Genomic DNA, 26,990 nt, shown 5'->3' with positions numbered 1-26,990 from the left:
ATATGGCTTCCTGAATCCTGAACCCTGCTTTAGGCCTAAGGATGCTGGAGAAACCCAACCCTAGCCTCCTGTTGCTGGGGCCATTCTAAAAATCAACTTGAACACAGATTTCCTACCTTTGCTCTAAAGGAGTTCACGGGGGAAAAGCAGGGGTTCCTACGGGGGTTCAGAGGCTCCCAGGAGCTACTTGTAGCCCCAAGAGGAGAGGGCTCTGCCTTCCTCTAACACAGAAGTCTGCACTCAGCTGGGCTGTCAGCAAGCTGTCCCTAAATAGGAATAAACTAAAACCACAGAAGCCATAGAACCTTCTCATGAAACCTCAGATACTTGCATCTTGATGTTAACCCAGATATTCCAATATTAGAAAATACAAAATAAAAACCAGTTCCACAAACTCTCCCAAGCTCTACAGAACACATCTGAATTATCCGTGCAGTTTGTTTGGGAGACTGGTTGCTTCCATTCAAATCACCTTGAGCAAGTTATCTAACCTCTCAGAGCCTCAGGTTTTTTCATTTATAAAGTGGGAACGCTAATTAGTATTGAACTAGTAAACCCATGCAGACACTGGTTCTAATGCCCGGCACATAGTAAGAGCTCAGAAATGTTAGCTGTTATTATTCCTCGCCTACTGCCTTCTTTTCTTCTTTGCTTACAGGAAAGGTTAATGGGCATGGGTGAAGTTACAAATTTCAAATTTCATGCATATTACTTTATTACTTATTTTACCACCTGGAAAAGTTCAAAATATTCAATTCTGCCCTTGAAATAAGGACAATTTTCTACGTGCAACAGAGCCAGCTCAAAGGAATCCAAACTACACCATAGTCTGTACCACAATCTGGAGAAAGAGCACGTGTTTATAAGAATGAGTGCCCATTGCAGCATCCTGGCCACGCAACACGTGGGATATGAATTCCCAAAAACTGCGTTCAGTGTGGCTCTACTTTTTCAGCTGATCTCAGTGAAGATGCTGACAGCTGAAAAATTATAGCATGCAATCATGCTCAGAAAGGAAGTAAAATGAGGAAATATCCAGAGGAAAAAGTGACTGGACATAATCTGTCTCACAACCACTAGGATGGCAAGTCGATAATAAGGGGGCAGATTAGATATTCGCAAAGGACGCTTTCAGTTCCAAATTCCTTCAGTTTTTCTAAAACTTTACAAAGGGATTTAGAAATAAAGGTAGGAGAAAGAGGGCAGTAAAGGTATTAGCATATTGTGAAATCTTTAATTTTTCTGCTTATCATCAATAAAATCTTACCTTCAGAGGTAGTGCCAGATGACTCGGAAGAGTGCATGTCTTTAAAGACACTTTAAAAGTGATTCAATATCTCGGCTTAAGCTCAAAATAATGTTTCCATATAATAGAATATGATACAGCTATTTTAAAAGACTTACAGTTTGCCATAACATTTTAATATAAGCATTTTCCCTCATTAACTGAAGAAAAAAGGATGCAAAACTGAATAGAGTCTGACCTCAACTATGTAAAAAAAAAAAAAAGAATCTAAAATGCTGACAGCAGCTGCCTCTACATAAGAAAACCAGGGGTATTTTTTCTTTGCTTTCATACCCCGCTACTTTGCAACTTCTCCAAGAGCATGTATTACTTTTACAATAAGAAAAAAATCATTTCAGTAATATGATATTTAAAATTGCGCCAAACTCTACGAAAACTCTGTGAGGTTTTCAGAGATGTAGGAAATCAGAGGGTCTGTGTGTGTGTGTTGGTCAAAACGAGCAATTGGCCCCCAAATGCTATTTCCTGCCTCTCCTCCAACCAGGCATATAGTACAGTGCCTGGCGTCTGTCGAAAGGCCGTCAACTCTTGATCACCAGGGAAACTGAAGAGTGAGGCTGTGGGTGACCCAAGCCCCCTCTTCCCCTGCTCCTGCAGGCTGCCTTGGGTTGGCTTTTGTTTTTCTCTGCTCATTAGTACCTCCACTCTGTGGCTCAAGAAGCCAAGCTTGTGTCTATCAGTGTTCGTCTTTTCTAACAGTTCTGGTGACAAGTCTGGCAAGGGACAAGCTTGAAGTTTTTGAATACAGGGATCTGGAGATTCTCTGTGCCTTCCAAATTGTCTACACAATCCCGGCGCTTCAGGACTCTGGGTGATTTCGGGGGCTGCACCCAAGCATCTGTACGCAGGATACATAGGGGCGTCTTGGGAACGGCTGGGCTGTCCTCGGGAGCCTGGCGGGGCCCAGTCAGCTCACACTCTCCCCTCCCAGCCTCCTCCTGAGGGAAGCTGGGGGTGGGGTCTGACTCCCAAGAAGTTATGACAGTGAGGTATTCCCTCGGCCAGACGGTCTGCCTTCTTCTCAAGCTGGGATTCTTCCCTGAGCTTCTTCCCTGAGCTTCTAAGAACCCTGAACCCGCTCCACTCCCACTGCCATGTGACTCCCTAGCAACACGATTCCCACTCCCCCCAGAGAACCCTCACAGGGTGGCTGCCCGTGCCTGGGGCAGAAGCTACCAAGTCAGCGTAGCCTGAGACATAACAGTGTGGTCTCTGAAGTGCTTCCCGGTTCAAATCCCTGCTCTGCCATGGGTGACCTTGGACAAATCGTGCAGCTTCTCTGGGCCCCAGTTCCCTTATCTGTGAAATGAGAAGAGTGTGTCTACCTCACTGAGGGGTGGAGGGGACTTAATTACAACAGGGAGAGCGCTGTATAAATGTTAGCAGTCACAAAACAAACAGAAAACCACCCTGCCCTTGTGACTGGAACCCTAAGAACACAGCCACAGATGTGGCTTTTGAAGGTGTAGCCCGAACAGATGCCGGGGAAAGTGAGACTGGGGTCAGCCGTCGCTTCCTCAGCAGCCTGAAGCTGTGGCTCAGTTCCACCCCTTGGTAGCACAGCATCACTAAACACCAGCCAGCTGCACACGAACCACTGGGGTGAACACACAGGACAGGGGAAACCAGGCCTTCCCATGGGAAACTATTTATAGCCAGTGTTCCTTCACCTCCAATTTACCATCTAACAGTTTGGTTGGCTCTGCTTTGGGGAAACAGTGTTCTTGTCACAACACTCGTCAAAAATATCCCAAATCTGAAAAGATAATTGGCAAGGAGACCCAGTAAGGACTGATGGAAACTTCTTCCGCCAGGCGAACGGGTCCAATTAGCCTGACCAGCTTGGTGTAGCTCCAGACATCGCCTCACGGGCACTGAGCAACTTGTATACAAGCACTGGCAGGTATTTACCTTTTCCCCAGGAGATAAAGCTAACACAAAAGGAAAGATGATCAATGTATATTTTAAAAGCATGTGTATACAAACAAACCCCCTCCAATATGTTACTGGGTTTCCTCCAAAGAAAACAGATTAAATCAACTATCTACCAGGCACTCGGCACTGTATCCGGCTGTGGGAATTCCCGGCCCCCTTCTCAAGAAGCTTAAAATCAAGCTGGGAAGGCAAGACAAACACAAGTGCAAAGGTTAGGCATCAAAGCAAGACATTTGTAATGAGCCAAAAGAATGATACAGACAATGAGTATTTCAGGAGATGAGGGAGAAACTGATCACTCCAGGCTTCGGAGTCCTCGGAGAGGAGGCGGAGTTCGAGTTGAGCCAAAGCATAGATAAGCAGGATTCAGTAAAGCAGAGAAAAAAAGAGAGCAATCCAGGAAAGGGGTACAGGGTGAGCAAAGGTGTGGGAGCCGCACACAAGGCACATTTGGAGAAAGCAAGCAGGTTTGGCTAATTAGAGACCACCAGAAGAGAAAGGGGTTTCTTAGGTCATCTAGTACAATCTCATTTTACAGATGAGGAAATGGAGGCTCAGAGAGGTTAAGAGATTTACCTCAAGTCACACAGCTAGTTATCAGTGGGAGATCAGTTGAGAAAACAAATCTGTTAATATTCAGCTTAGAATCCGAGCTGACAGTAAATTGACTGGCTATAGAGAGGCAAAGGAGAATCCCCCTAGGGTGAAAGAAACAGTGCAATTCTCAACCACGAATGCTGGTGGAGGTCACAGAAGGTGCTCATTAAACGCTTGCTGAAGAAATTGATAACTGCTCTATAATTTCAAACAAGTCATGTGGTGCCTCTGAGTTTATTTTCTTCTCCTTCCCCCTGCACCTCCCCCCACCCCCCCACCCCCCCAGTGAATAAAAATCTCAACTGGACCAGTGGTGTATCCACACAGTGCAAATAAACAGTTCTCAGAGATAAAAGGCAAGGGGAGCCTCAAAGGGTTTCAGATTTCTAACCTCTCTGTGGCGGGTGTGGGTAGGAAGGTTAGAAAATGAACCACCCCCTCTGCGGGCGGCAGGTGGGCTGGGGAGAAGGAACATCTGGTTTTTTTTTCTTCTTTTTAGCCCTATAATCTTTTACCTCTTTGAAGTTGTGAGAAATCAGGTGCTTTGTACATTTCCATTATAAAGGAGATAGAACTGAAAAGTTAAAAGTCTTAGGAGGGTGAGCTGGGATGCGGTAGGGGCCAGGTCCCCATGTGCCTCACCCAGGCAGCCTGTGAGTAAGGAAGGGAACCGTCTTGGCAAGTCCCCAGGAAGCAAGGGGTCTGTCACTTCCATACATGAGTAGGAGGTTATTACAAATAGATTTCCAGAAATTTCTTTCAGGCCATTTCGGTGAGGGGAGGTGTCTCTGAGCAGTTCACAAAGCAGTTGGTATGGTCTTGTGTATAACCCAGAAGCAATACAAAATACAAAATACAAAAGCACAAAATGGATCAATACTAAAATCGACATGGAAGAAGGCACAGAAAACTAACCTTAAGTAACTGGCCATTTCCAGTCCCCAAGAATAAAACAGTCCTGTTCATTACCACGGTGCCATAAACGGATGTCAGGTCGGAATGGATCAAGGTGGATGATGCGATTGGTTGGACTCTTTCAGGTTGATCCTTGTCATTCTGAACATGCAACACAAACGCACAAATAAAAAAAAAGATAATTTTTAACAGTGATAATTCTCATGATGATAAAATGCCACTGATGCCCACCTGGGAAGGATCCTACTGGAGCCCCCAATACATTTTCTTAGACAAGATTCCCAGGAACAACCTTTTATCCCCTTTATCGGCAGAATCACCACGCTTGCCCAACCCATGGAAAGCCGTTTGTTTACTGTGTATTAACATGTACTGATTGCCAGCAGTGAGCTAGCCATCCATTTAACGCTCCCCCAGCTGACATATGAAACTGAGTTCCACTTTATTGCCAAAAAAGAGCCCACCGCTGAATTGGGAGGGAGACAGTCTTATACATGGTTGTTTGCAGGATCATGCTAAAATTTATTTTAACAAGGGTTTGGCTTCTGTGAGGTTAAACAAGCCACTTCCAGAGATGTGAGACAGACCATCCTATTGGGTGTGATGGCAGAGAGGAGGGACTCTGGATTACAAGAAGAGTGCAGTGTGTTAGCCCAAAGACAGGGTAAGTCATTCAGAGGGTAAAGGGGGAAAGACAGAGTCATGGATGGTGGGTAAGACAGAGCCACAGGGCTAAAGAGGAAACAAGCACAAGGGCTGGACCCGGTGCTGATGTTCTTGAAGAAGAAATGGAAAGCCTAACTCTCAACCTGAAGGCATTTAAATGGTCTGAGGTTCTGGGCACATGGAATCACATGCTCACCCCTGATCATTAAATAAAGCCCCTCTTTAAATCCAGAGCAGGCAGTGTGTCGACCAAAATGTCTTTTTCTTCCTTGTTTAAAGGCATGAAGTGCTTCATGCTGCTTCCTGCTTTCAACGACAGGAAACCGAGTTTGTTACACAAATCTCTGGAAGATATGGAGCTAGAAAGTGTCGTTGCCTTCTGCAGCTACTGAACACAGTGCGATAGCATACTTTATCTGCCAGAGTTTGGTTCCCAACTGTACTAAGGTTTGCAAAGGCACATCTACGCTTCAACCAATAGGAGAGCCAGCAAACTTTTGTAAGCATCACAACTCCTAAAATTGCCCCATTTGGAGAGGGGGGATGTAGGCAGGGGGAGGCTAAGACTTATTAATAACTTCATTATATTACTGCCGACAGTGTTTATGTCTTTCAATTTATGTCTTATTAAATATTCATTATTTTTAAACCCACCAAGTTTCATTAACATCTACACTAAATGGATTCATGGACTAAATTGATTTCTGAAGCCTTTAAAGTGCCGTCTATATTTCTTTGTTGAAGTTACACTGGGAGGAAAAGACATGCTGGCAAGGATTTCGCCAATGTCCTGATCTCTGCTCAAGGAAAAGATGTCATAACCTAAGAGAACGTGGCTTATCTGCATACAATATTCCATAGTGAACTCAGTTTAAGAAGATTTTTAGAAAGCCCATTGGAGATTTTTTTTTTTCCTGTTAAAAATATACTTTTCATACAGTCGGGGAAGATGAGGAACTGTCCTGTTAAAATGAAGCTGAGAAAAAAAATCTCTGTGGGTCTAAGAAGCAGAACAATAGATCACTGTTTAGGTAAGGATGCCTCGTGACCATGAGCAGAAAAAAAGAAAAGTCGGTGACCTTTAGATGTAAAAAAAAAATAAACCCACACCGCACATCTTGCTTTAAAATAAAACCAGAATTGTTCAAACTTAAAATCGGCTGACTACACCTCTTCTTTTTATTAAATATTTGAGCATCTCAGAAGTGCTTAACTCAGAAAATTGGACGTCATCTCTGCCTGGGCATCTGGAATGTTCTAACACCACTATCTTTGGCTGGAGGACTCCGTTTTCCCTCATCCCACGACACAGACAGAGTAATGACTGTGGACTGTTGATTATCCATCCACAAGGACCAGATGGGATAGTGTCCTCCCACGTCTGGTATATAGTAGGTGCTTAATAACTGTAGCTATTTAGATTAGCCAAGAACCGTGACATCACAGTTAGCCTTGGCTGAGGTGGGATGAGATATTCTGTTTGTGAAAGACTGACTCCAAAAAATCCCAGAAGTGGCTCAAAAGCCGAAAATGAACAAAGAGAAAATTGCTTCTAAAGTACTGTCCCATCCTCTCTAGCATCCTTCCCTGGCTTCTGACTGTTTCTCAATAATTACAGTTTTCCAAATTAAGTCCTGGATCAATAGCATGGGTTAGTAGTAGGGCCATTAAATCAATGTTCCCGAATTTGAGAGCTGGTGGCATAGAACAAACCACCTGGGACTAGGGGTCAGAGAAGTTAGGTTTGCATTCAAGCTTGGTTCTCATCCCCTGGGTGATGTGGGCAATTTATCGAACCCTGTTGGGATTGGCTTTCTCAGCTGTGAATAAGGCCAGTGGTGTCTGATCGGTAGGGTAGTTATGAGGGAGAGATAATAATGATGGTAGTAATAATAACATGTTGATACATGCTAGCTGCTATTATTAGTACTAACTTGCACTTACTGTGTGCTGCTTGGAATCTTTTATAATACTCCGACTAAATAAGGGTAGTACAGGGTAGGGAGCCGGACCTCCAGGCTTTCGATCCTGGCTCTGTCACTTTGTAACTAAGTAATTTTATGCACATTACTTAGCTTCTCTGTGACTCAGTTTCCTCCTCTATACAATGGAAGTGACGATAACAGCATTTATGTCATAGACTCATCATGAGGACTGAGTTAAGACACAAGCCTAGGTAAAGCTTAGAAGAACAGCGTCTGGCACATAGTAACACACAATCCACGTTTGCTATCATTACCTTATTTAAAGACACAAACGGTTGCTGCCACACCTGTGGCAGTTATGCCCACCTCCTCCTTTGCCACAAAACCCTTATTTTGTTCAGGTAGCAATAAACCCAAGCCTGGGAAACCATGATTAGTCTAAGCCACACAGTAATCCCATATTCTCCATTGCCTGGCACTTGCTTTCCTACTCCTTAGAGCTAGGGGTGGCCATGTGGCCCAGTTTGGGTCTGTGAGATGCAAGAAATCCACTGGAGGAGCTTCTGGGAATAAGCTTCCTCCTTGAAAAGAGGAGGCTCTTGAGGAGAACTCATTTGCCCCTCTTCCCTCACTTCCTCTCTTCGGAATCTGTGATGTGAGGCTACCCGTGCAGAGTGGTGACAGCCATTTTGCTTCCATGACATTCAAGATGGAGGATGAAAACCAACAGACTGGTGCAAGGGAAGGACAAGAGACCCTCGGTTCTTGAGGACACCACTGAGCTCAGACTTCCAAGCTTTGAACTTTTTACTAACAATGATGTCATGATTTAAGCCGCTGCTTATTGCTTGCAACGCAAAGCAAGTCCCTGTGTAAGAAATGAGAGTCGTGGCTGGGGACATGGCACTAGACTCTAGCTTTTCCTCAGCTACAAAGGACCAGGAACTGGCCAAGCGCTTGTTCCTCTCACCCTGGAGGATCCTGGCCACAGTCAGGATTGTGTAGCCAATTACAACAGCGAGCCTGGAAGAAAATAGGAAAGACCGGGCTTGGACCTCAAGTAAACTGAAGGGCCGCTCTGGCTGAATGGAAATGGATTCTTTTGTGCTGGAAACACACAGAAATGGACAGGTCCCTGTGAATGGAAAAAGGAACCCTCTGAATGGCTTTCTTTGCTCATTTCAGCAAATGCAAACAAAAGAAAGACAGCCTCCAGAGAAACCTGCTCACAAAAGTGAAATTAATACCTGGGGAGCCAAGCAGAAAAAAGGGAGAAAATAGTGCAGTCGATCCCCTGTGTCCAGAGATTATTTTCACTCTTTTTTTTTGGCCTATTTTCTGTCTTGCCCTTCTCTCCCTTTAGGGCATAATCACTAATGTTGCTCTCAGCCTATTCTGTCTAGTTTATTACGTGTAATTTATTTCTGAATTCCGGCCTCTGCTTGTTCTTCTGTGTGTAACAAGGTTAATGCCTTGTAATGATGCTTTCGCCAGTTCTGCACTGCGCAACAAAATCCAATCTTGATTTAGCTCTAAACCTTGTCTCCCCTTTGGGCTTTCTTGGTTCGCTCAGAGTTGTCACTCTGTGTCTCCTGCCTGCCATGTCTAACACACGTCCCGCCTACACTTGAGCCCGCTCTCAGAGGGAAACTTTTTTCAGTTTGAGGGAAAAGCTACCTTGTCTCAAATGATGTTTGGGCTAAAAAAGAGAGAGCCTTGGGCTTGACACACCAAAGCCGAACCAAGGCTACTGGGAAGGGGTGAGTGCTGGGTGTGTGTGTGTGTGTGAGAGAGGGAGAGAGAGGGAGAGAGAGGGAGAGAGAGGGAGAGAGAGGGAGAGAGAGGGAGAGAGAGGGAGAGAGAGGGAGAGAGAGGGAGTATTCAGGGAATACTGGGCACATCACAAGGGAAACTGGGCACATCACGAGGGAAACGGCACATCACGAGGGAAACAGCTTGACCTCCTTGTAGCTCCTTCATATGATCTTTCATTGACCATAAACACCCCCCAGTGTGCACTGCCCAATTCCAGGGGGCACCAGCCATGAATTCTAGGGTGTGAATGGCACACTCTGGATTTGAGTACCATGTGGCCCTGCCCCTACCACGTGGAAGATGGCCTGACTCAGCAAGGATCACATAGAGGGCTCACAGCCACGCTGCAGCTATTATGGGGACAGCTGGAGGAAATGGGCACAAAAGTGGCCCCTCAAGTGTTGGGGAGACAGCAAAAGTCAAGTCTTTGATCCCCCAAGGTGATGAAAGGACTCCCTTATTTTGGTTTTTCTTTATGGGGCCGGGGCAAATACCAACTGGCACTTCTCACACGTTGATAAAAAGCCTCTCGGGCAGTTAATTTTGTAGCCTGCTCCTCTTTGGCATACACTTATGGGAAGCAGTTTCTTCATCATTTCTTACCCAGGGGCCTACTTGCAGTTAGGAAACCTCAGCAGGAGTCCTACGCCTATGATCTGGCCCTGCTCCGTCCCTGACAGGCTGCTTGATTTGGGCAAGTCCCTGAACATCAATAACCAAATCTGTAAAATGGACCCAATAATACACACGCCCTGTCTATTAGCATTGGTGTGAGGCCCAAATGAAATCATGTGTGTGGAAATAATTGGAAAACTATCTTTATCAAGCTAGAGAATGGAAAGAACAGCTATTCACCCAAGTTAGACAGTGGTTTTATTGGCCGTTAAGGCACCTGTCGCTTTTCTTTATTCTTCTAGAGTATACCGCACTGATCGGGTTCTAACTTTATGGCACCTCTCTGATCATCTGAAGGAAGAATTAACCTTGGGGACTCAAATGATCCAAAGGAAAAGTTCAAAGTGTGCAGGAGGAATAAAGAAGGGAAGTTTAGGGACATACTTGGGCAGCGTCTATACCAGGCAAGCATGGGGGGCGTGCAACTGAGCCACGGGAAACATGCACATTGGTGAGGTTTGTATTTCGCATCCTCCCACGGGCTCTTCCACCTGCTTCCCTCCCTCCAAGGCCCCAGTGTCCTCCAACCTCCCAGGCCTTCCGACTGCCAAAGTCCCACTTTCCAAGATTTATCCTTCCTTTTTCCTGCTTTACACTCCATCCCCCATCTAAATCTCCATCCCTTCCATGTGGCTACTTTCAGTCAATTACCTACAAAAAGACAACCTGACTCGAACAATTCACAAAAATATATGCATTGCTGATAGTGTAAAAAAAATGCATTTTCCTAGATTCTTAGAGTTGGAAGAGACACAGTTCAACCATGTTTTTCCATGAGGAAGCTACTGGCATTCTAGATGGGATATTTCTTCACTATGGGGGCTGTCCTCCATGATGCAGGACTTTTAGCATCCCTGACACCTGCCCAAGAATACCAGTAGTGCCCCCCCACCATCATTTTGACTTCTGCAAAAGCTCCCTCTCTCGCACTGCTAAATACCCTCTAAATAAATGGCATCATCTTTGAGAACCTGTGGAATCGCTCCCAAGATTTCAGAGTTGCTGGAAAATGATTATCTAGACATTTCTTCCCTCCAACTCTCTCCCTCCCTATCTTCCCCATCATGGTGAATGGTACCAACATCCACCCTCAGCACCTCTCTTTCCATCACTCCCCACACCCAATACCTGAAAAATCTCAGCTGAATTTCCCAGCAATCTTACATCTATCTGCTCCATCTCCATGGTTTCCACCCAGTCCAAGCCCCCATCATCTCACTCCTGATCTACAGCAAGAGCCTCCTGGTTTCTCTCTTTCAACCTACAATCTATGCTCCATCCAGTAGCCAGAGTGATTTTTTTTCTTTTTGCGGTACGCGGGCCTCTCACCTCTGTGGTCTCTCCCGTTGGGGAGCACAGGCTCCGGACGCGCAGGCTCAGTGGCCATGGCTCACGGGCCCAGTCGCTCCGCGGCATGTGGGATCCTCCCGGACCGGGGCACGAACCTGCGTCCCCTGCATCGGCAGGCGGACTCCCAACCACTGCGCCACCAGGGAAGCCCCAGAGTGATTCTTTAATGTATAAAGTAGGCCACGTTACTTCTTTGACTAAAATTCTTCAACGGCTTTCTATCACACTTAGAATTAAACCCGAATGCCTCCCCAGGTCCTACCTGATCTGGTCCCTGCCTACTTCTTCAAACTCATCCCTTGTCACTCTTCTCCTTCACTCTGCTACAGTTCCCACAGTGTCTTTCTTTCAGACTCTTTAACTTGTTCCCATCTTTCTGCCTCAGGGCCTTTGCATATGCTATTTCTGCGACCTCCCCTCTCTTCACACCTTGTAGGCTGGTTTTTTTTAAAAATCTTTCAGGTTTCAAGTTCAATGTCACCTCCTCATGGACACATGACTATAGATCATCCTATCCCTAGGCCAGTAGTTATTCTGAATCATAACATTCCATTTGTTTCCTTGAAAATAATTATAATTACATTGCTTTAAATTTTTTTACTTAATGTCTGTCTCCCAGTAGACTCTAAGCTCTACAATAGTTTATCTTACTCTACACTCTGCAGCATATACCTCAGCATCTGGCATGTTGTTAGTTGTCAATAAACATTTATTGAATGAATGAATGAATACATGGATCAATATTTGAATGCTTTCAGTCAATATCTCACCAGGCAACCCTGGTACATTGCTAAGTAGGTCTAATCATTACAAAGTTCTACAAAAGTTCATTACAAAATTTGTCCCTTGCAAGCACTGGGCCTTGGTTCTGCCTTGGGGAACAATACTAAACTACCCCACATCTGCTGCCATGTAGCTTGGCCTTCTCTAAATTTCACACCCATAGTTCACTGACAGTTTGCAAAAAACAGTTCCTAGGTCTTTTGCCATCTCCATCTATAGACAGTCTACAGACTCAGTGTACTTAAAATGAGGCTCTAAGTAAACAGACTACTTTAGGTATTTTCGTATCCTCTAACCAAAGTGAAGAATAATAGCACTCTTCTCCCATGATTAGAACAGCATAACTTGTGAACTGTTGCATTTGGCTAACTCTTTAAAATAGAAATATTGAATAACATAGTGGTAGCATGGAAGAGTAGAAAGAACAAGAGATTTAGGGTAAAAAAACAATGTGGGTTCAAATTCAAGCTCTATTACTTATGAGCTGTCTCTAAGCAGTCACTTAACCTTTCTGAGGCTTCTCCACCCACCCACCTGCTCCATCCAGTCCATTTATGGAACACTTGGCTCTTGGCCAAGTGCCTGACCTGTAAAAATCCAGGTGGGACTGAACTGCCTATTGTCAACCTAAGCCAATCAAATGAGTTTTGAAACAAAATGCAGCATCTTGTCATTGGTTTTCTGACACACACAGTAACGGAATGAGTGCTTGGAGTGGGGACCGCACTGACATCCACAGTTCCTGCAAAGAATTCCAGGAATCCATGAAACCGGATGAGAAAAAAATCTCTATTTTAGCGAACTCTGACTGAAATTCAGCATTTCATTTAATTATGAATGCAGACCGCAGTTATATTAACTGAACCTGTGACTTTGTCATCAAAAGAAATCAGATATTTTCATATCATTTTACAGTTGTTGCGGGTATCTCAAAATATCATTTGTGCTTATCGCTACTTTGAAATGATGGTAGTTACCGCTGCTAGGTCTTGCTATTTAATGTGCTAAGATATATTTCTCTATTTCAAATTGGAAAAACCATTTTGATATATCTGTAGATCAATATAATTGGTTCACTTTGCAACTCTCTCTTTTTATTTTATGTGTTTAAAACCACTGCTCTGAGGAGGGTCCACAGCACAGGTCCCCAGAGGTCCACAGCACAAGGGCTCCATGGGAGGGAGGGGCACAGAGATGTTGCTAAGCCCAGGAAACTGAGACTGGGTGACACCTAAAACTACCAGCTGCTCTGGGCCACCTAGCCCTCCTGATGCCTCAGAGAAGCAAAGACCAGCACGTGGAATCCAATTTCTAAGACTGCTCGCTGATGGCAAAGGAACCTCAGAAGGACGTCAGTGCAGAATAATTAGGAACAGTTGATGTGTTAGAGAATATGCTTCTCAAGTGGACTCTTCCAAGACCAGGCTGGAGGGGCAGGAGGGAAAGACCAGGAATCCGGCCTCACTGGTGAAGGAGTCACAGGGAAACTCCCCTCTCTTTAGGCTACCTGGCTTTTATTCCTCCTATAAACACAGCTCCAGGGGCTTGGGCCCCTCTTGGAAGCTCTTATCTCGCCGAGCTGTAACCACATCTTCTCCACTAGATGGACAGCACCTTCCTTCCAGTTCAACAAATACTTATTGAGGGCCCACCGTGCAGCAGACGGCATTCTGGATGCCTGGGAAACACTGATGAGACACCCCTGGCCACTCCCCTCAAGGCACTTACGCCCCAATGGCACCGTGTTGAGCCCAACACAGAGCCTGGCACACAGCTGGCACTCCACAGAGGCTGACAGAGTGGATCCCCAATTCCTCACTTCCTGGCCAACCGCTTGCTTAATGGCCCTTTCTGGGGGTCCCAAAGATATCTAAAACTCGACGAAAATTAAACTAATTGGTCACCGACACCTCTCAATTCTACATCTTAAAAAGCTATTTCATTTAATCCCTCCTCTCCACCTGCACTGCCACCACCTCAGTTCAGGTCTCCAACACGCTCACCTGGATTCCTGCAGCCCACGCAGTCCACCTCTTTCTCTCCACGTGCGTGGCAGCCACCGCTCTAGACCAAGGCAACGTTATTTCTCACCTGGACTACCTCGAGAGCCTCCTGCCTCTGCTGGGGCCGATCTCTCATTCATGCCCCAAAGGGCAGCCATTTCTTTAGAAATTCAAATCCAGTGGCGTCCTTTCCCTTCAAAGGCTCTTCTAAGCTTTCAGAAAAAAATATAAGCTCCTTCCCACTGCCCACCAGGACTACAGGATCCGCTGCCGCTTCCTTCCCCAACCTCTTCCCCCACACAACCTCTTCCCCCAACACTCTCCCCGCTCCACCTCCCTACCTCGACCACGCTAGCCTTCGCTTCTTCAGAATGACCAAGTCATTTCCCCTTTCGAGGCCTTGCACTGCTCCCCAGTTCCCCTTGGGGACGTGTACAGCTATCCTTTCTCATCTTCCTGGTGGCAACTCAACCTCCTTAAAGAGAACTTTCCCCAGCACCTCAACTAATACGGCTCTCTTACGTCCTGTTACTTCTCTCAGGGCCCCCATCTCAGCCTGGGCCTTCATTTTCTCATCTGTAAAATGGAAGTAACAACATTACCCATCTCGTAAAGCTGTGGTGAGGATTAAACGAGTTAATATTGGTAAAGGGCTGACTTAGGACAATACTTGGTGCGAAGTGCGTGCTTGGAGTGCTAGCTATCATTTTAATATAAAAATAACCTCTTTATTTGCTGCATATTTATTGTCTACTCTGTTCATCACTGGTAGAAATATTTCCTCACAGTGCTTGGCACACAGTAGGAACTCAAGAAGTATTTGTTGGTCCTTCTAATCAGCGGTTTTGCCTCTCATCTTGCCTCACCCATTCTTCTGAGTGATCTCTCTAGAACACGATCAGATCATGTCTGCCTAGAGCCCTGCCGTTGTCCTCCATCAGCCATGGACCATGGCTTTCACACCCTGCTCAGCAGAGTCCCAGAAGTTCCTTTGAGATGCCACAGGGACAGGCAGGGGGTGGGGGGAGGGCGAGTTGCAGGATTCTGGGAACCTCCCCACCCCTGCTTCACCCTGAGCCCCGGCACTTGGCAATGGCCTCACCCAGAACAGCAGGTCAATGATGATTTATTAGCCTTTTTCTCATACTGAGCCTCTGGTTTAAGATTTAAAGCCCAGGTTTAGCAAGTCTGAGAACAACTGACCATCAGGATAAAATCCAGCCATCTTGGCCAGTCTTTTTTTTTTTTTTTTTTTAATTTTTATTTATTTATTTATGGCTGTGTTGGGCCCTCGTTTCTGTGCGAGGGCTTTCTCTAGTTGTGGCAAGCGGGGGCCACTCTTCATCACGGTGCGTGGGCCTCTCATTATCGCGGCCTCTCCTGTTGCGGAGCACAGGCTCCAGACGCGCAGGCTCAGTAATTGTGGCTCACGGGGCCAGCTGCTCCGCGGCATGTGGGATCCTCCCAGACCAGGGCTCGAACCCATGTCCCCTGCATTGGCAGGCAGACTCTCAACCACTGCACCACCAGGGAAGCCCTTGGCCAGTCTTATTAAAAGCCCTTTGCCATCTGGCCCTGCATGCTCATTTCTGGACACTCCCCAGCCAGGGTGAGCTGCCTGCGGTTCACAAGCTTATTCAACTTCCCGCTTGTGCACAAGCTATGCCCTGTCTCTGGAACGCCCTCTCTTGCCTCTTCTACTTGGCTTTAAGACACAGCTCCAGCATCACCTCTCTGAAGACTCCCAGGTCCTCCCACACTGAGTGTGACACTCCTTCTTGGGGCTTCCGCACCACCTTTTTGCTAAATCTCTCACGATGTCTTAGGGCAATGTGAATGTTTTATTCTCACCCCTTCTGTTACAGCAGGTGTCGGTAAACTACCAGCTGTGGACCAAATCTAGCCTGCTGCCTGTTTTTCTGAATGACCCCCTGCCAAGCTAAGAGTTTTTACATTTTTAGATGGTTGAAAAAAATCAAAAGAATAACATTTTATGACAAGTGAAAATTATACATGAAATTCAGATTTCTGTGTCCATAAAGTTTTACTGGAACATCCCCCATGCTTGTTCATTTATATGTTGTCTATGGTTGCTTTCACACTTCAATGGCAGAGTTGAGCAATTGCAACAGAAACTGTATGTGGCCTGCAAAGCCTACGATATTGATGATCTGACCTGTACAGAAAAAGTTTGCCGACTTCTTCAATAAGAACATTGGCCAGGGAGGTGGGGTGGGGATTGCTGGGGTCAAATCCCCCTCGTAATTCCTGAGGAGACACTACGTGTAACTACTGGTTAGACAGTCAAACCCATCAACTACAGAAACAGTAAAACTTAAGTCACAATTCTATTTGGTTTTGTGATAGTATATAAATTAGTATTAATTTTCTATCTTGATGAAAATGCTAAGAAAAACGATGAGCGCAATTGATAAAAAAATAAAATCTTACCGCTACCATGCCCCTGCTCCCACAAACAAGTTAGACCCAGGATGCCTACAAATTGTCCCCCAGCGGACTTCGGTGTTTCTCTGAGCAGGCCTCAGTGATCATCAGCTATGTGCCACCACATATTCAAGGAAGACAGAGGTAGGTCATGGAGAAGCCTGAAGGGAGGTAGAGATGATTCCATGCTGCTGTAGTCAACATGGTGATCACGGTGTGGCTCTTCCACCTTTCCATTCCAAGGCAGCCCACCCACACACCTACCGGGGACCACTGCATGGTCTTCCTTCTTCTGACTGGACCTGGGGTCAGTACCTGCCCCAAGGGCAATGAATCCCTACCCTGAATGAGGGCTCATCATCTGGAGTGAAAGGATGGGTTGGACCCCATTCTCTCTCTTTCCTGGTAATTTGAACTAAATATAGAAAGCTGTGGCCAGTTGGTAGCCAATGCAGAGGTTAAATACTACTGAAAGGCAGAGTGGGATCAGGTCAGGCTGAGGCACATTCAGGTGGAGGGGGTGAGGGGCAGATGTTTGAGGAAGCCGAGGTGGTCACTTTGTAGCAGGACTGAGGGAAGCAGCCACGCTAAGTCATGTGGACAATGAAACCCTAGAATGAGCATGCGTCACACTTCCTGCTGTCGCGCCCCTTCCTGCTGCCGGGAGTCCAGACCCCCCTTCCCGCTCTGTATCAGAGAGCCCCATCCTAGCACTCCTAAATAATCACGATAGTAATGATAGTAAATACATACACAGCATTTACTATAGGTCAGGTAGCGTTCATACATATTAACTCATGAATCCAGACAAAAATCCTATGAAACAAATAGGATCCCTACTTCTAGATGAAGAAACAAGCACAGAAAAGTTAAATAATTTGCCCAAGGTCACACAACTGGGAAGTGGCAGCTGTGGTCCCAGTCGACCTGGCTCCAGAGTCTGTGTGCAGGCAACCACTGCACAGTACTGCTCTGTTTCTCAGTACTGTTTCTATCCACTAAATGCCCCATCCCCTTGTTTGAGCTTGCTTTGTTTCATACAACCAACCGTGCCTAATTAGGATTGAAACTGGTAACAGGATTGATGTTGTAAAGACCAGACCCTTGAAGAGAATTTTGGTGTGGTGTACAGCAGGGTAAAAGGCTCTAGACATCTTCCCCCGCACCCACATCCTGGAATGAAATGCAAATAGACTGTTGTCCGAAAGGGTGAAGGAGCTAATTTAACTCTGACCTATAGATAATCTTGAGACTCGGACTCGAAACTCAAAAACAGTTAAGACTTCAGAAGTTTTTCTAGGTATTTCCTTTGGGCAATTAGAAGAGGATAAGGAATCTAAGGGTAGTGGAATTAGCTGGTTACTTTAGATGACCCTAAGTAAAGCTGCAATGAAAACAGTGGAACAAATTCTTATCCCAGGTGCCTCAGCTGGACTACAAGGGAAATTGCAATACCTTACAGCTGTGGTTCTAAAAGCTGAATGTATATTAGAATCACCTGGAGAGCTTGTTAAACCACAGATTGCCAGTCCCACACCCTACTCTGAGTTTCTAATTGGGGCCCAAGAGTTTGCATTTCTAGTAAGTTCCCAGGTGATGCTGAATGCTGCTGGTCCAGAGACTACACTTGAGAACCCTACAAGTTCTTGAGAGGCTTTGTGCCCTACAGCACAGAGCCCTCTCCTCTTGCCCACTGAAAGGCACGATCATGCACATTATTAAATTATACCAAAGAAGTGCCAACCATGCTGGGTTTCTATGGTCAAAGTTAACTCCCAGATTGGCAAGACCACAAGCCTGGTGAGTCCAATGAATGGGGATTTCAGAGGAGTGGAGGATGCCAGTTAGACTCGGACTAGGGAAGAAAGAGCTCCCAGCACATCGGACACCAAGAAAAAGACAATGGTTAAGGGAGTATGAGGTGGCCAGGTTCAGGAAAGTGTGGCTGCCAACAACAGAAAGCATCCCCAACATGATCCCCCATTTATTAATTCAACAAGTATTTCGTAAGGTGCTATGCTAGGTACTCTGGGTTCAACAGAGAACAAAATGTTACAAGGTTCCTGACCTTCTGGGGCTTGTATTTTAATTGTGGCTGCTAATAAAGACAAGCGCGCCTGTAACCCAGACTTAAACAGGTTGAGATTTCTGGATTTAGTTTATGAGCTAGTTCTTCTGTCTGAGAACAAAAACTGGGAGCCGTCCTTTAAGATCCTGTAAGTCTCTCTGAGGTCGTTTACAAGCCTGAATACAAAACGTGCCGGCACGATCTAGAAACTGACAACTGAGGAACTACAACCCTCCCAAAGTCTGAATTTCAAGTGTTCAAACGTGCAGACCCAGAAACCCCGTTCGCACTCAAGGATTCTCTGTTCTATCGCCTTATGCCCAGCAAACAGCTGATTCCCAGAGTAGTTGCAAGGGCCTAGCCTGCTCCATGTAGGACAGGATTGACACCAGAACCCAATGTCTGCGATGCTGGACTGTCCATGGCTGTGTGTTACAGGCCCAGGTCCTCAATCCTCTACCATTTACCAGTTGTGGAAACCAACCAAAGCTCTCCGGGCCTCAATTCCTCATCATAAAATCATAATGATAACTACAATCCTTGCCCCATAGGGCGATTATGAGAATCAATCAAAAATAAGGCATGTGAAGTGCTTAGCACAAAGCCTGGCCATGACAGTCATCCAGCAGTAGTAGCTATGACTGCTTTTCCCTCTTTCTAAGTGGTTGTTGGGCTTTTTAAATCTCCCTTGCATATCAGATGTGTGTATGGGGGTAAAATTCACCATCTAGTCCGTAGACTGCAAAGTGGCTAGACAGGATCATAACAGAAACTAAAGAAGAAATAAACATTGCAGGAAGACTGTGGATTTTGAGGTCAATAAGGGTCATTGCCGAGTGGCCCTGGGACATCACTTCTGCATGCAGTAGCTAGAAGTGTCTTGGGTTACTGTCTGTTGGAGAGCACGTGAGTGTTTTGTGGTTGTCTGCATGACAGTTAAATTATGTCAGGCTTTGGAATTATGTGAGTGTGGAGGAAGCAGGTGTCTCTCTCCACAAGTGGTAGAATGAACTAGAAGAGTCAGTCCTGTTGGCCGACACAGTAGGAAACATGCCACTGTCAGTAACTATAGAGGGGGTGGCCACCATGTTTAAACCACAAGCAACCCCAGGACCCAACTATGGCAGCCAAACAATCTGGAACAATCAGACTTCAAAACTCAGGTACACACACTTTTCTACCATATGCCAAGGATATCAGAAGTTCAGAAACAAGAGGAAGTTAACTTGTACATCATTTGAAACATTCAGTTTTTATGTTAACCCAAGCACATAGATATGTTATGGAATAGAATGAAAAAAAAATCACCTTAAGTTTTAAAACACACTTCAAGGGGCACCCTCCAGCCTCAACCCCATATCCTAGGGGAGGTAGGTTACTGCCTGTAATTAGGGGACTTTGAAGGGAAAGTCTGAAGCACCAAAGTGGTGGAAAGAATACAGAAGTAGATATTGCGAGACCTGGGTTTAAGCTGGAGGCTCTGATGCTTGCTTTGCTATCTTGAGCAAGTTGCTTAAGTGATCTTGAGCTTCCTCATCAGGTAATGAGAATGCTCCTCAGAGAATCAACCTTAGACTTGAGGAGGGCCTCAAAAGAAGTAATATATGAGGAAGTGCCGTACAAATATTTATTAGGATTATTAAAGAGTGTCTACAGAATTTGGCTGCCTGGGCACATTCACAGGCTGAAGCTCTCCTGCGATAGTTGTGAAAGGGGATTCAAAGTTGGAGGCAAGACAGGAAAAGTCACGGCCCAACGTGTGAACGGCTGAGGACACGCTCATTGCACAGGCATCTTGTAAATTAATCTTTAGCGGGAGAAGCTGAAGCCCAGCAAATCAGCCAACAAGAGATAAGGAGAGAACCAAGAAATGAGAAAACACAACCAAGTCACTCCTGTCACTTTCCTACCCATGGTTGACTGAAGATGGAAAATAAGAGCGACTCATCCAGGGGGAGCAGGAGAAGGCAAGCAAATCTAGCCCCTTGTGCCTTGCTGCCTGTGGATTACTGTTAAAATGACTGTCTGCTCTGGAGGAATAACTGTTAGAATCTACTGAGGCTCCCTCTAGAGTGTTTCAAGTTTCATCTATCTTAGGCACCTGTAACTCAGCATGACTTTTCCAAAACACATTGAAAACCTGAAAATAAAACACAGAACAAATGCAACCCAATGACATCATTGTTCTGAGTGACAACCAGGGGCACACTGATCCCATAACCCCATTAAATGGGGCTGCCACCTGCTATTGTCCTCTCAATGGCAGAATCAGTGGCACCCAGCACAGAGCACAAATATTTGTGGAAGTATCTTATCTGCCTATTTAATAGATTAGAAAATTGTCAGCGTTTTCATCAAAACGACCGCCTTTTTTTTTTCATTCAAAACCTCTCTTGAAATTCAATTCCACTAAAGCTTTTTAATTCATAAGAGCAGCAAGGAGTTTACTTAAAGAAAAAATGCAAAACTCCAAGCTCCTACCTGTGCAGCTGTGACAAGCTATTGTTTGAACCGGAGAATATTATTTAACTTGGATGACAAGCTCAGGGGGTAGGGACACCGTCTTTCAGAATCCCCAGCTCTGAGCACACTGGGAGCTCTCAATAAATAAAGCAGCAAGACATGCTGGGGAGGGACCTATCTCAATTATTTATTTTTCCAATTCCAGATTTTTGGCAGCAAGTGTTTAGCCCTTGCTTGATTCCCAAGGGGCAGCTACCTCCCAGAAGCTCCCCATGAAGATGGATCAACAGCTCTCTGACTTTCCCCTTCCCTTATCCCAGCGCAAGTAGGAACACCTGATCAAGCCAAAATGTGGATTCTGAGTGCATTCAGGGTGCCTGCTGGGTCTGGAAGAGAACTAAGACCTCCAGGCCCCAGTGGGTAGAGAAAGGCAGTCAAGAGAAATGTTTTGGCTCCACACATCTACACAGCTGTCAGATGGCAAAGCTTGGACTTCCACTGTTATCACCTGCTGCGGGCCTCCGAGCTGTCTTGTCATTAACCCCGGAGACCAAGTATGCCTAAAGCTCGACACCAAGTAATATGTAGGGGTTACTTTCAAGTCTTTCAACGGAGAAGTCGAAGGTGATTTTTGCCAAACTTGAACTGTTACATAATAAGGCTCTCACAAAGACAGATATGAAATGTTAAATTATACTTGTATAGCAAGACGAAGTCATTTAGGGAGCATTATGTGTTATTTATGCTTTAAAATAATTATAGCAGTAACTAAATGAAGGCATTATGTGTGTGCCCCAGTACACAAGTAGTGGGCAAGGAGGAGGAAGCCAATGACCATTCTAAGGGGCCTTGCAAGAGACCCGTTTTTTCTTTCTGGATAATAGGGCTAATATTTGGTAAGATGTGCTCTGCGTGGGTGGGGATGGGAGTGTCTTTCCATACACTTATTAATATACCTTAGAGCCAACGTCCCCTCTATGCCTACACAACAAATGTACCAACACAACACGTTTTTCCAAGTGGAGACTTCTCGCCTTCCTCTCTGACACATTTTATATCAAAACAATGGCAACACCTGTAGCCGGTCATTTCTGCTCTCTGATTTCCGTCCAGTTATAAAGGAGGCGCTCAGCAGGCTCCCCTCTCAGGAGCCATATGTGGACTTGACGTGCCAGCAGCCTTGGAAGGAAGACGGCCACGGAGAAGTGCACAATGGCTCCATAATCCCCATCAACTGAATCCTCTTGAACCGCCGCTTTATTTTCCAGTCAAAGAAATGCCAATCTCAAGAGTCAAGCTGTGGCTGCCCTGGGAACCCAGGGGCAACCTCTGCCGTTTGCCTGGGAGGGTGGTGCCTCTGAGCCGCGCGATCTAGTCAGGCAATCTGGAGCCCAGAAACTGCCTGAAGTACCCTAACACTTTCTCTTGCTCTCCCCTCTAGGGCGAGGCTTTTTACCCACAAAGCCACCTCCAGCCTGCTCAGCCTCTCCCCCCAGCTGGAGACCACAGCTCACGCTCAGCAGAGCCACAGCCCCGCCCCCTTGCACGGGGTCACGCCGAGGGTTCTGTTCCCGCAAGCCTGAGCCTCTGTTCCAGGCTAGCGCTGACCCATGTCCAGCAGGCTACCAACTCCTCAGACCACATCACACGTGTTACGGGGTTGGTGGGGGGAAGATGGGGGGCACAAAGACTGGGGTGTGGCAAGTCCTTTAGGTTCTAGGGCTTCTCTGCCTAGGGCACTGTGTTTGGTAACGCCGCTGAGGACAAGGCTCAAAGCCACACGCCCGCTAAAACCACACACCTGGGGAAGAGATTAGGGAAGGGCGGGGGAGCGGCGCGGCGAGGCTCAGACCCAAACAAGCGCCCATGTTTGGACGGAGAAGGATGGCAATGGGATGCAGCCATCAGAGTTTTGAGCCTGACTCCTATCTCGCCACCTCCCTTCTTACACTCGCCCTCGGGGACCTCTGGCCGTGCTTTACAGTAGCCCGAGGTCTCGGAGACCGTCAGAGAACGGCCGCCGCCGGGCTGTGTAAATCCGGGACCTGGTAAAGGTCAACCCTCTCCCTCCGGGTCTGCCTCGCCGGCGGCTCCGCAGCAGGAGCGCTCCCCGCAGCGTCACGGGGTTAGGACTTACGCAGTGATTCTCAGCCTCGAAGTCCCAGCTGCAGGTCTTGGTGCGCGCCTGTATCTCCCTCATCCTGAAGAGGCAGAGTGCCGTGGTGGCGGGGGAGCGCCTCTCCTGGTCCCCTCCGGTGGCCGCGCTGAACACGCCCGCCCAAACGTCCAGGGCCTCCACCAGGCTGGAGGAGAGCAGCAGGCGGCGGCCGTCGGAGTGGCCGTGGCCGCAGTCGAGGGCTGCCTGGCCCTGGAACAGGACCTCGGAGCTCTTGGCGATGCGCGCCATGCTGGGCCAGCCGGTGGCGGCGCCGCTCGTGTAGTTGTAGGGGTAGTAGGGGAAGTAGACGCTGCCGTTCCAGAGAAAGGCGTCCACGAAGTGCAGGCTACCCCCGCCCTCGCGCAGCTTGAGGCGTCCCGTCTCCTTCGTGGCCAGGCTGCGCCCCTCCGTGTCCTTGAGCGCGATGGCCGTTTCACGGTCGGACGCCGCGGGGTTGCAGCGGCTTGCCGTCTCGGGCTCGGGCAGCACATAGGTGGCGGCCACCGCCAGGTACCAGCTGTTCGTGTCGCCCGCGAGGTACACCACGCCGGCCGTCGAGCCCTGCGGGTGACACGACACCACCTCGGTGCCGTTGCGCAGGGAGCTGCGGCTCAGATTGCCCAGGGGTCGCACCTCGCAGGCGCCCCGGTCGAAGGTCCAGCCGGTGAGCAGCAGCCCCCCGAGGCCGGCCGCCCCCTCGCGGTAGGGCAGCAGCAGCTTGCTGAAGCTGCTCCCCGGCCGGGGCCGCGCGGGGGGCGTCAGCGAGACGGGCTCCGTGCAGTTGCCCGCTTGGTCCCGGTACAGGCGCGAGAGCCTGTGCTCCAGGCTGTAGTCCAGCTGGTCCAGGCAGCTGCCGCTCGCCACGAACACGCCGTCCTCCCGGCTCACCGCGATGGCTCCGATGGCTTGCTCCGACCGCCACACGGGCTCGTCCGCGCCCCGGCCGGGCGCCGCGAGCGCCAGCAGATAGGCAAGCAGGGGCAGAGGCGCGGCGGGGCGCTGGGGGCGCGGCGGTGCCTTCCTCCGGGAGACCTCCATGGGGTTGGGGGGGCCGCCCCCGGTCAGGGCGCGCGGCGGCGACGGCGGCTCAGGCGCGCGGCGACTGAGACGCGGGCGGCGGCGGCTCCTGCGCGCGCTCGGGCTCCTGCGGCCGCCCCATCCCAGCGGCTCGCCCGGGAAGGAGAGCGGGGAGGGCGGCGCGCGGCGGGCTCGTTCCGGCAGCCTGTGCAGCGGCGGCGGCGGCGGCGGCGGCGGCAAGCCCTGCGCGCTCCGGTGCCGCTTCCTCCTCGCCCTCCTTCTCCGGAGAGTTCCTCTCTGTGCAGCGCTGGCGCTCGAGGGGAGGCGCGGAGGGGAAGGGAGGGGACGGGCGGAGGGGAGCGAGGAAAGCGGGGAGGGCTGGAGAGGTTCCGTGCGCTTGTGCGTTTCACTTTCCCATTGTGAAAGTGGGATGCAACTAGCCCCCTTCCTCATCCTCTTCCTCCTCCGCCCTCCGCCCTCCGCCTCCTGGCCGCCCGCCCTCCCTCCCTCCACGCCCATCTCCCTCCCTTCTTGATTCGGTGAGATAGGGAGGAGGGAGGTCTCGTAATTTGGGTTACTGTGTAGGTGGCCTCTTTCATCTATTCATAACAAAGCTGAGCCGCCTGCCGCTGCCGCCGCGGCCGCCACCATCGCCCCTTGGCTCGCCCGGGGCTCCCGGGGCGCGCTAACAGTGCACCGAGCAGGCTCCTGCGCCTGTCCGCCTGCGGGGCTGTTCCAACGTTCGGGTTTTGTTTACAAGAGCAGCGGCGGGTGGGGGGGTGGATACGCAAGGCTCAGGGAACTGGGACCCAGGGCGCTGAAGGGTTGCAGCTGAGGCCCGGAGCTCGGGCCACTGGGAGGCTGCGAGGGCGGCTGACAGGTGTGGAGCGGCGGGAGGGAGGCCCTGGGGAGGAGCGCGGGAGACGGTGGCGAGCCGGAGGCTCAAGGGACCAAGGCGCCCCTGTGACAGGGGGTGGGTTTCCCCGGGTCAGAGGAATGGGGTGGAGGAAAGGCAGGCGCCAAGATTCTGGTCTGGACAATCACTGGGGCCAGAGCTCCCATATTTGAAAAGGTTCTCCAATCTCCCTTGGCAACGGAATCCCAGGCTTTCAAGCCTAGCACTTAGAAAGTTCTACTCATCATCTAACCTGAATGATCATGGCTAATATTTATTGAGCACTTACTGCTTGCCGGGTCCTGCTCTAAATTCACTACGTGGATTAAGACTCGTTTAATACCCGTAACAACCCTCTTAATTAATGGCTGTTATTATCACCTCCATTTAGTAGAGAGGAGAATGATCACGGAAAGGTTACAGAACTTACCGGGGTCCTATTGATGGCAAACAACGGAATTGAGATTCGAATTCCATCTAGCTCCAGGAGGGCTTACACCACCCCCTCTTGCCACAGTTCCACCTGTGATCTTTACAGTACTACCTGGAGATCATTCTTAGCAGGTGAGACAGAAAAGTTCCCCAGGTTAAATGTTCCAACCTACCTCCCCAGCCCACCTTCTAATCTCAGAGCCAAGTACCCTTATTTCCCTAGAGGCTCTCCCTCTGTCTCCTCCTTTCCCACCTCTTTCCTTTGGACACTCTGAGGTCTCACCAACTCACCCAGGGGGCAAATGCCAGCTGGGTTGCCCCCCAAACCACCAAGAGTTTCTGCAGCACAGTGAATATGTGAATCATTGCACACCTGGGTGTAGGTTCATGATTTCTCAGAAAGGGGCCCCAGAGGATGCACAATACTTCCCAGCGTCCTGAGGCAGCTGATAGCATGACCAGCACCCTTACCGTCTGGCAGGTGATCCAGGGGGTGCAGCAGGGGGACCCCGAGGACCCTATGCACCCCTGGGAAAGGATCTCTGTCCCGTCTCAGGCTATTTCCAGGCCAGAGCCCCCAGGGAGGTTAATTGGTCGCAATCCCTTTCTTCCTTCCCCTCCCAGTTTCCCAGCTCTAGGTAGAATCTGTTTGGGGGTGGGGCAGGGTGCGTGGGCTTCCTCCAGATGCTCCTGGAGGAGCAGCTGTTGCAGGTTTGAAACTTCTACAGCAGGGCTTCAAGTTCTCCCCAGTGCTGAGGGATAGGGCAGGAGAAGGAGGTCTGGAAGGCTTGGGGAAACGAGGGTGAGGTGAAGCAAGCAGCAGAAGAGGAACTGCAGTTTCGGCCCTAGACGTGCAGTTAAAGACTCGCATCGTTCCAGCAGTAGCTCTCACATTCTGAATTCAGAGTGGTCATCTTTCCATTCATCATTTCCTTGTTTGAAGTTGGAGAACATTATCTTTGCCTGCCGGGAGGCAGCCAATGCTTTCCCACGAGCTGTCAGGTGGCTCCTTCTGCTGCAGTGACAGCGGGTGGGGTACCGGTGAGGAGAGAGGAAGAGGAAGGGGAAGGCCTAGAACTACCAGGTCGATGTGAATCGGGAGATCTTAGGCTAATCAGACGCTCTCTGCTCCAGGATAATCAGGCCTTACTCCCCCCCATTCCCTACCCACCTGAAATGTTTTAAGAATTTTTGCAGTGCTGGAAATCTCAGAAGCGTCTGCAGAAGCTCATAGAACCCTTCACAGCATAGTAGGGCATGTACGTGCCAGTATTTTGACAATGCTCCCTGTGAATGATGAAGAAACACAATGATCTTCACTGCTGTCATGAGCCGGCTGTGGCAGTGTTGTTATGTGCTGAGAAGCAACAGTTCAATTCCATTCTGGAGATAGTTTTACTTCACTGGTAACCAAGTAATTTCTCTAAGTCCCGTAGAGTTGGTACAATCAGGAGCCGCCCATCTTGGGAGCTATTTGGATTAAACATGCTCTGTGGTGCGGCATTTTGATCACTACTCAATTCATTGCTGCCTCGTTTTGAA

The 26,990-nt window shown here is 48.4% G+C and overlaps 1 protein-coding gene across 1 annotated transcript in view; it reads right to left on the bottom strand.

Annotated features, from left to right (window-relative positions):
• PLXNC1 (plexin C1) overlaps window positions 1–24,329 on the bottom strand; it is a 148,047-nt gene extending 123,718 nt beyond the window's left edge. Inside the window, exons 1-2 of the mRNA XM_082634834.1 lie at window positions 23,084–24,329; window positions 4,754–4,894 (exon numbers count right to left, since the gene is read on the bottom strand). Of these exons, the coding sequence (XP_082490960.1) occupies window positions 4,754–4,894; window positions 23,084–24,142 (1,200 nt within the window). The 5' untranslated portion in view covers window positions 24,143–24,329. The remainder of the gene's footprint in view (window positions 1–4,753; window positions 4,895–23,083) is intronic.
• Between the last annotated feature and the right edge of the window lie 2,661 nt (window positions 24,330–26,990).

This window comes from Mesoplodon mirus, assembly GCF_964341445.2.
Source record: "Mesoplodon mirus genome assembly, chromosome: 11".
In the NCBI taxonomy this organism is placed as follows: Eukaryota; Metazoa; Chordata; class Mammalia; order Artiodactyla; family Ziphiidae; genus Mesoplodon; species Mesoplodon mirus.
This window is presented reverse-complemented; position numbering and strand designations above follow the sequence as displayed.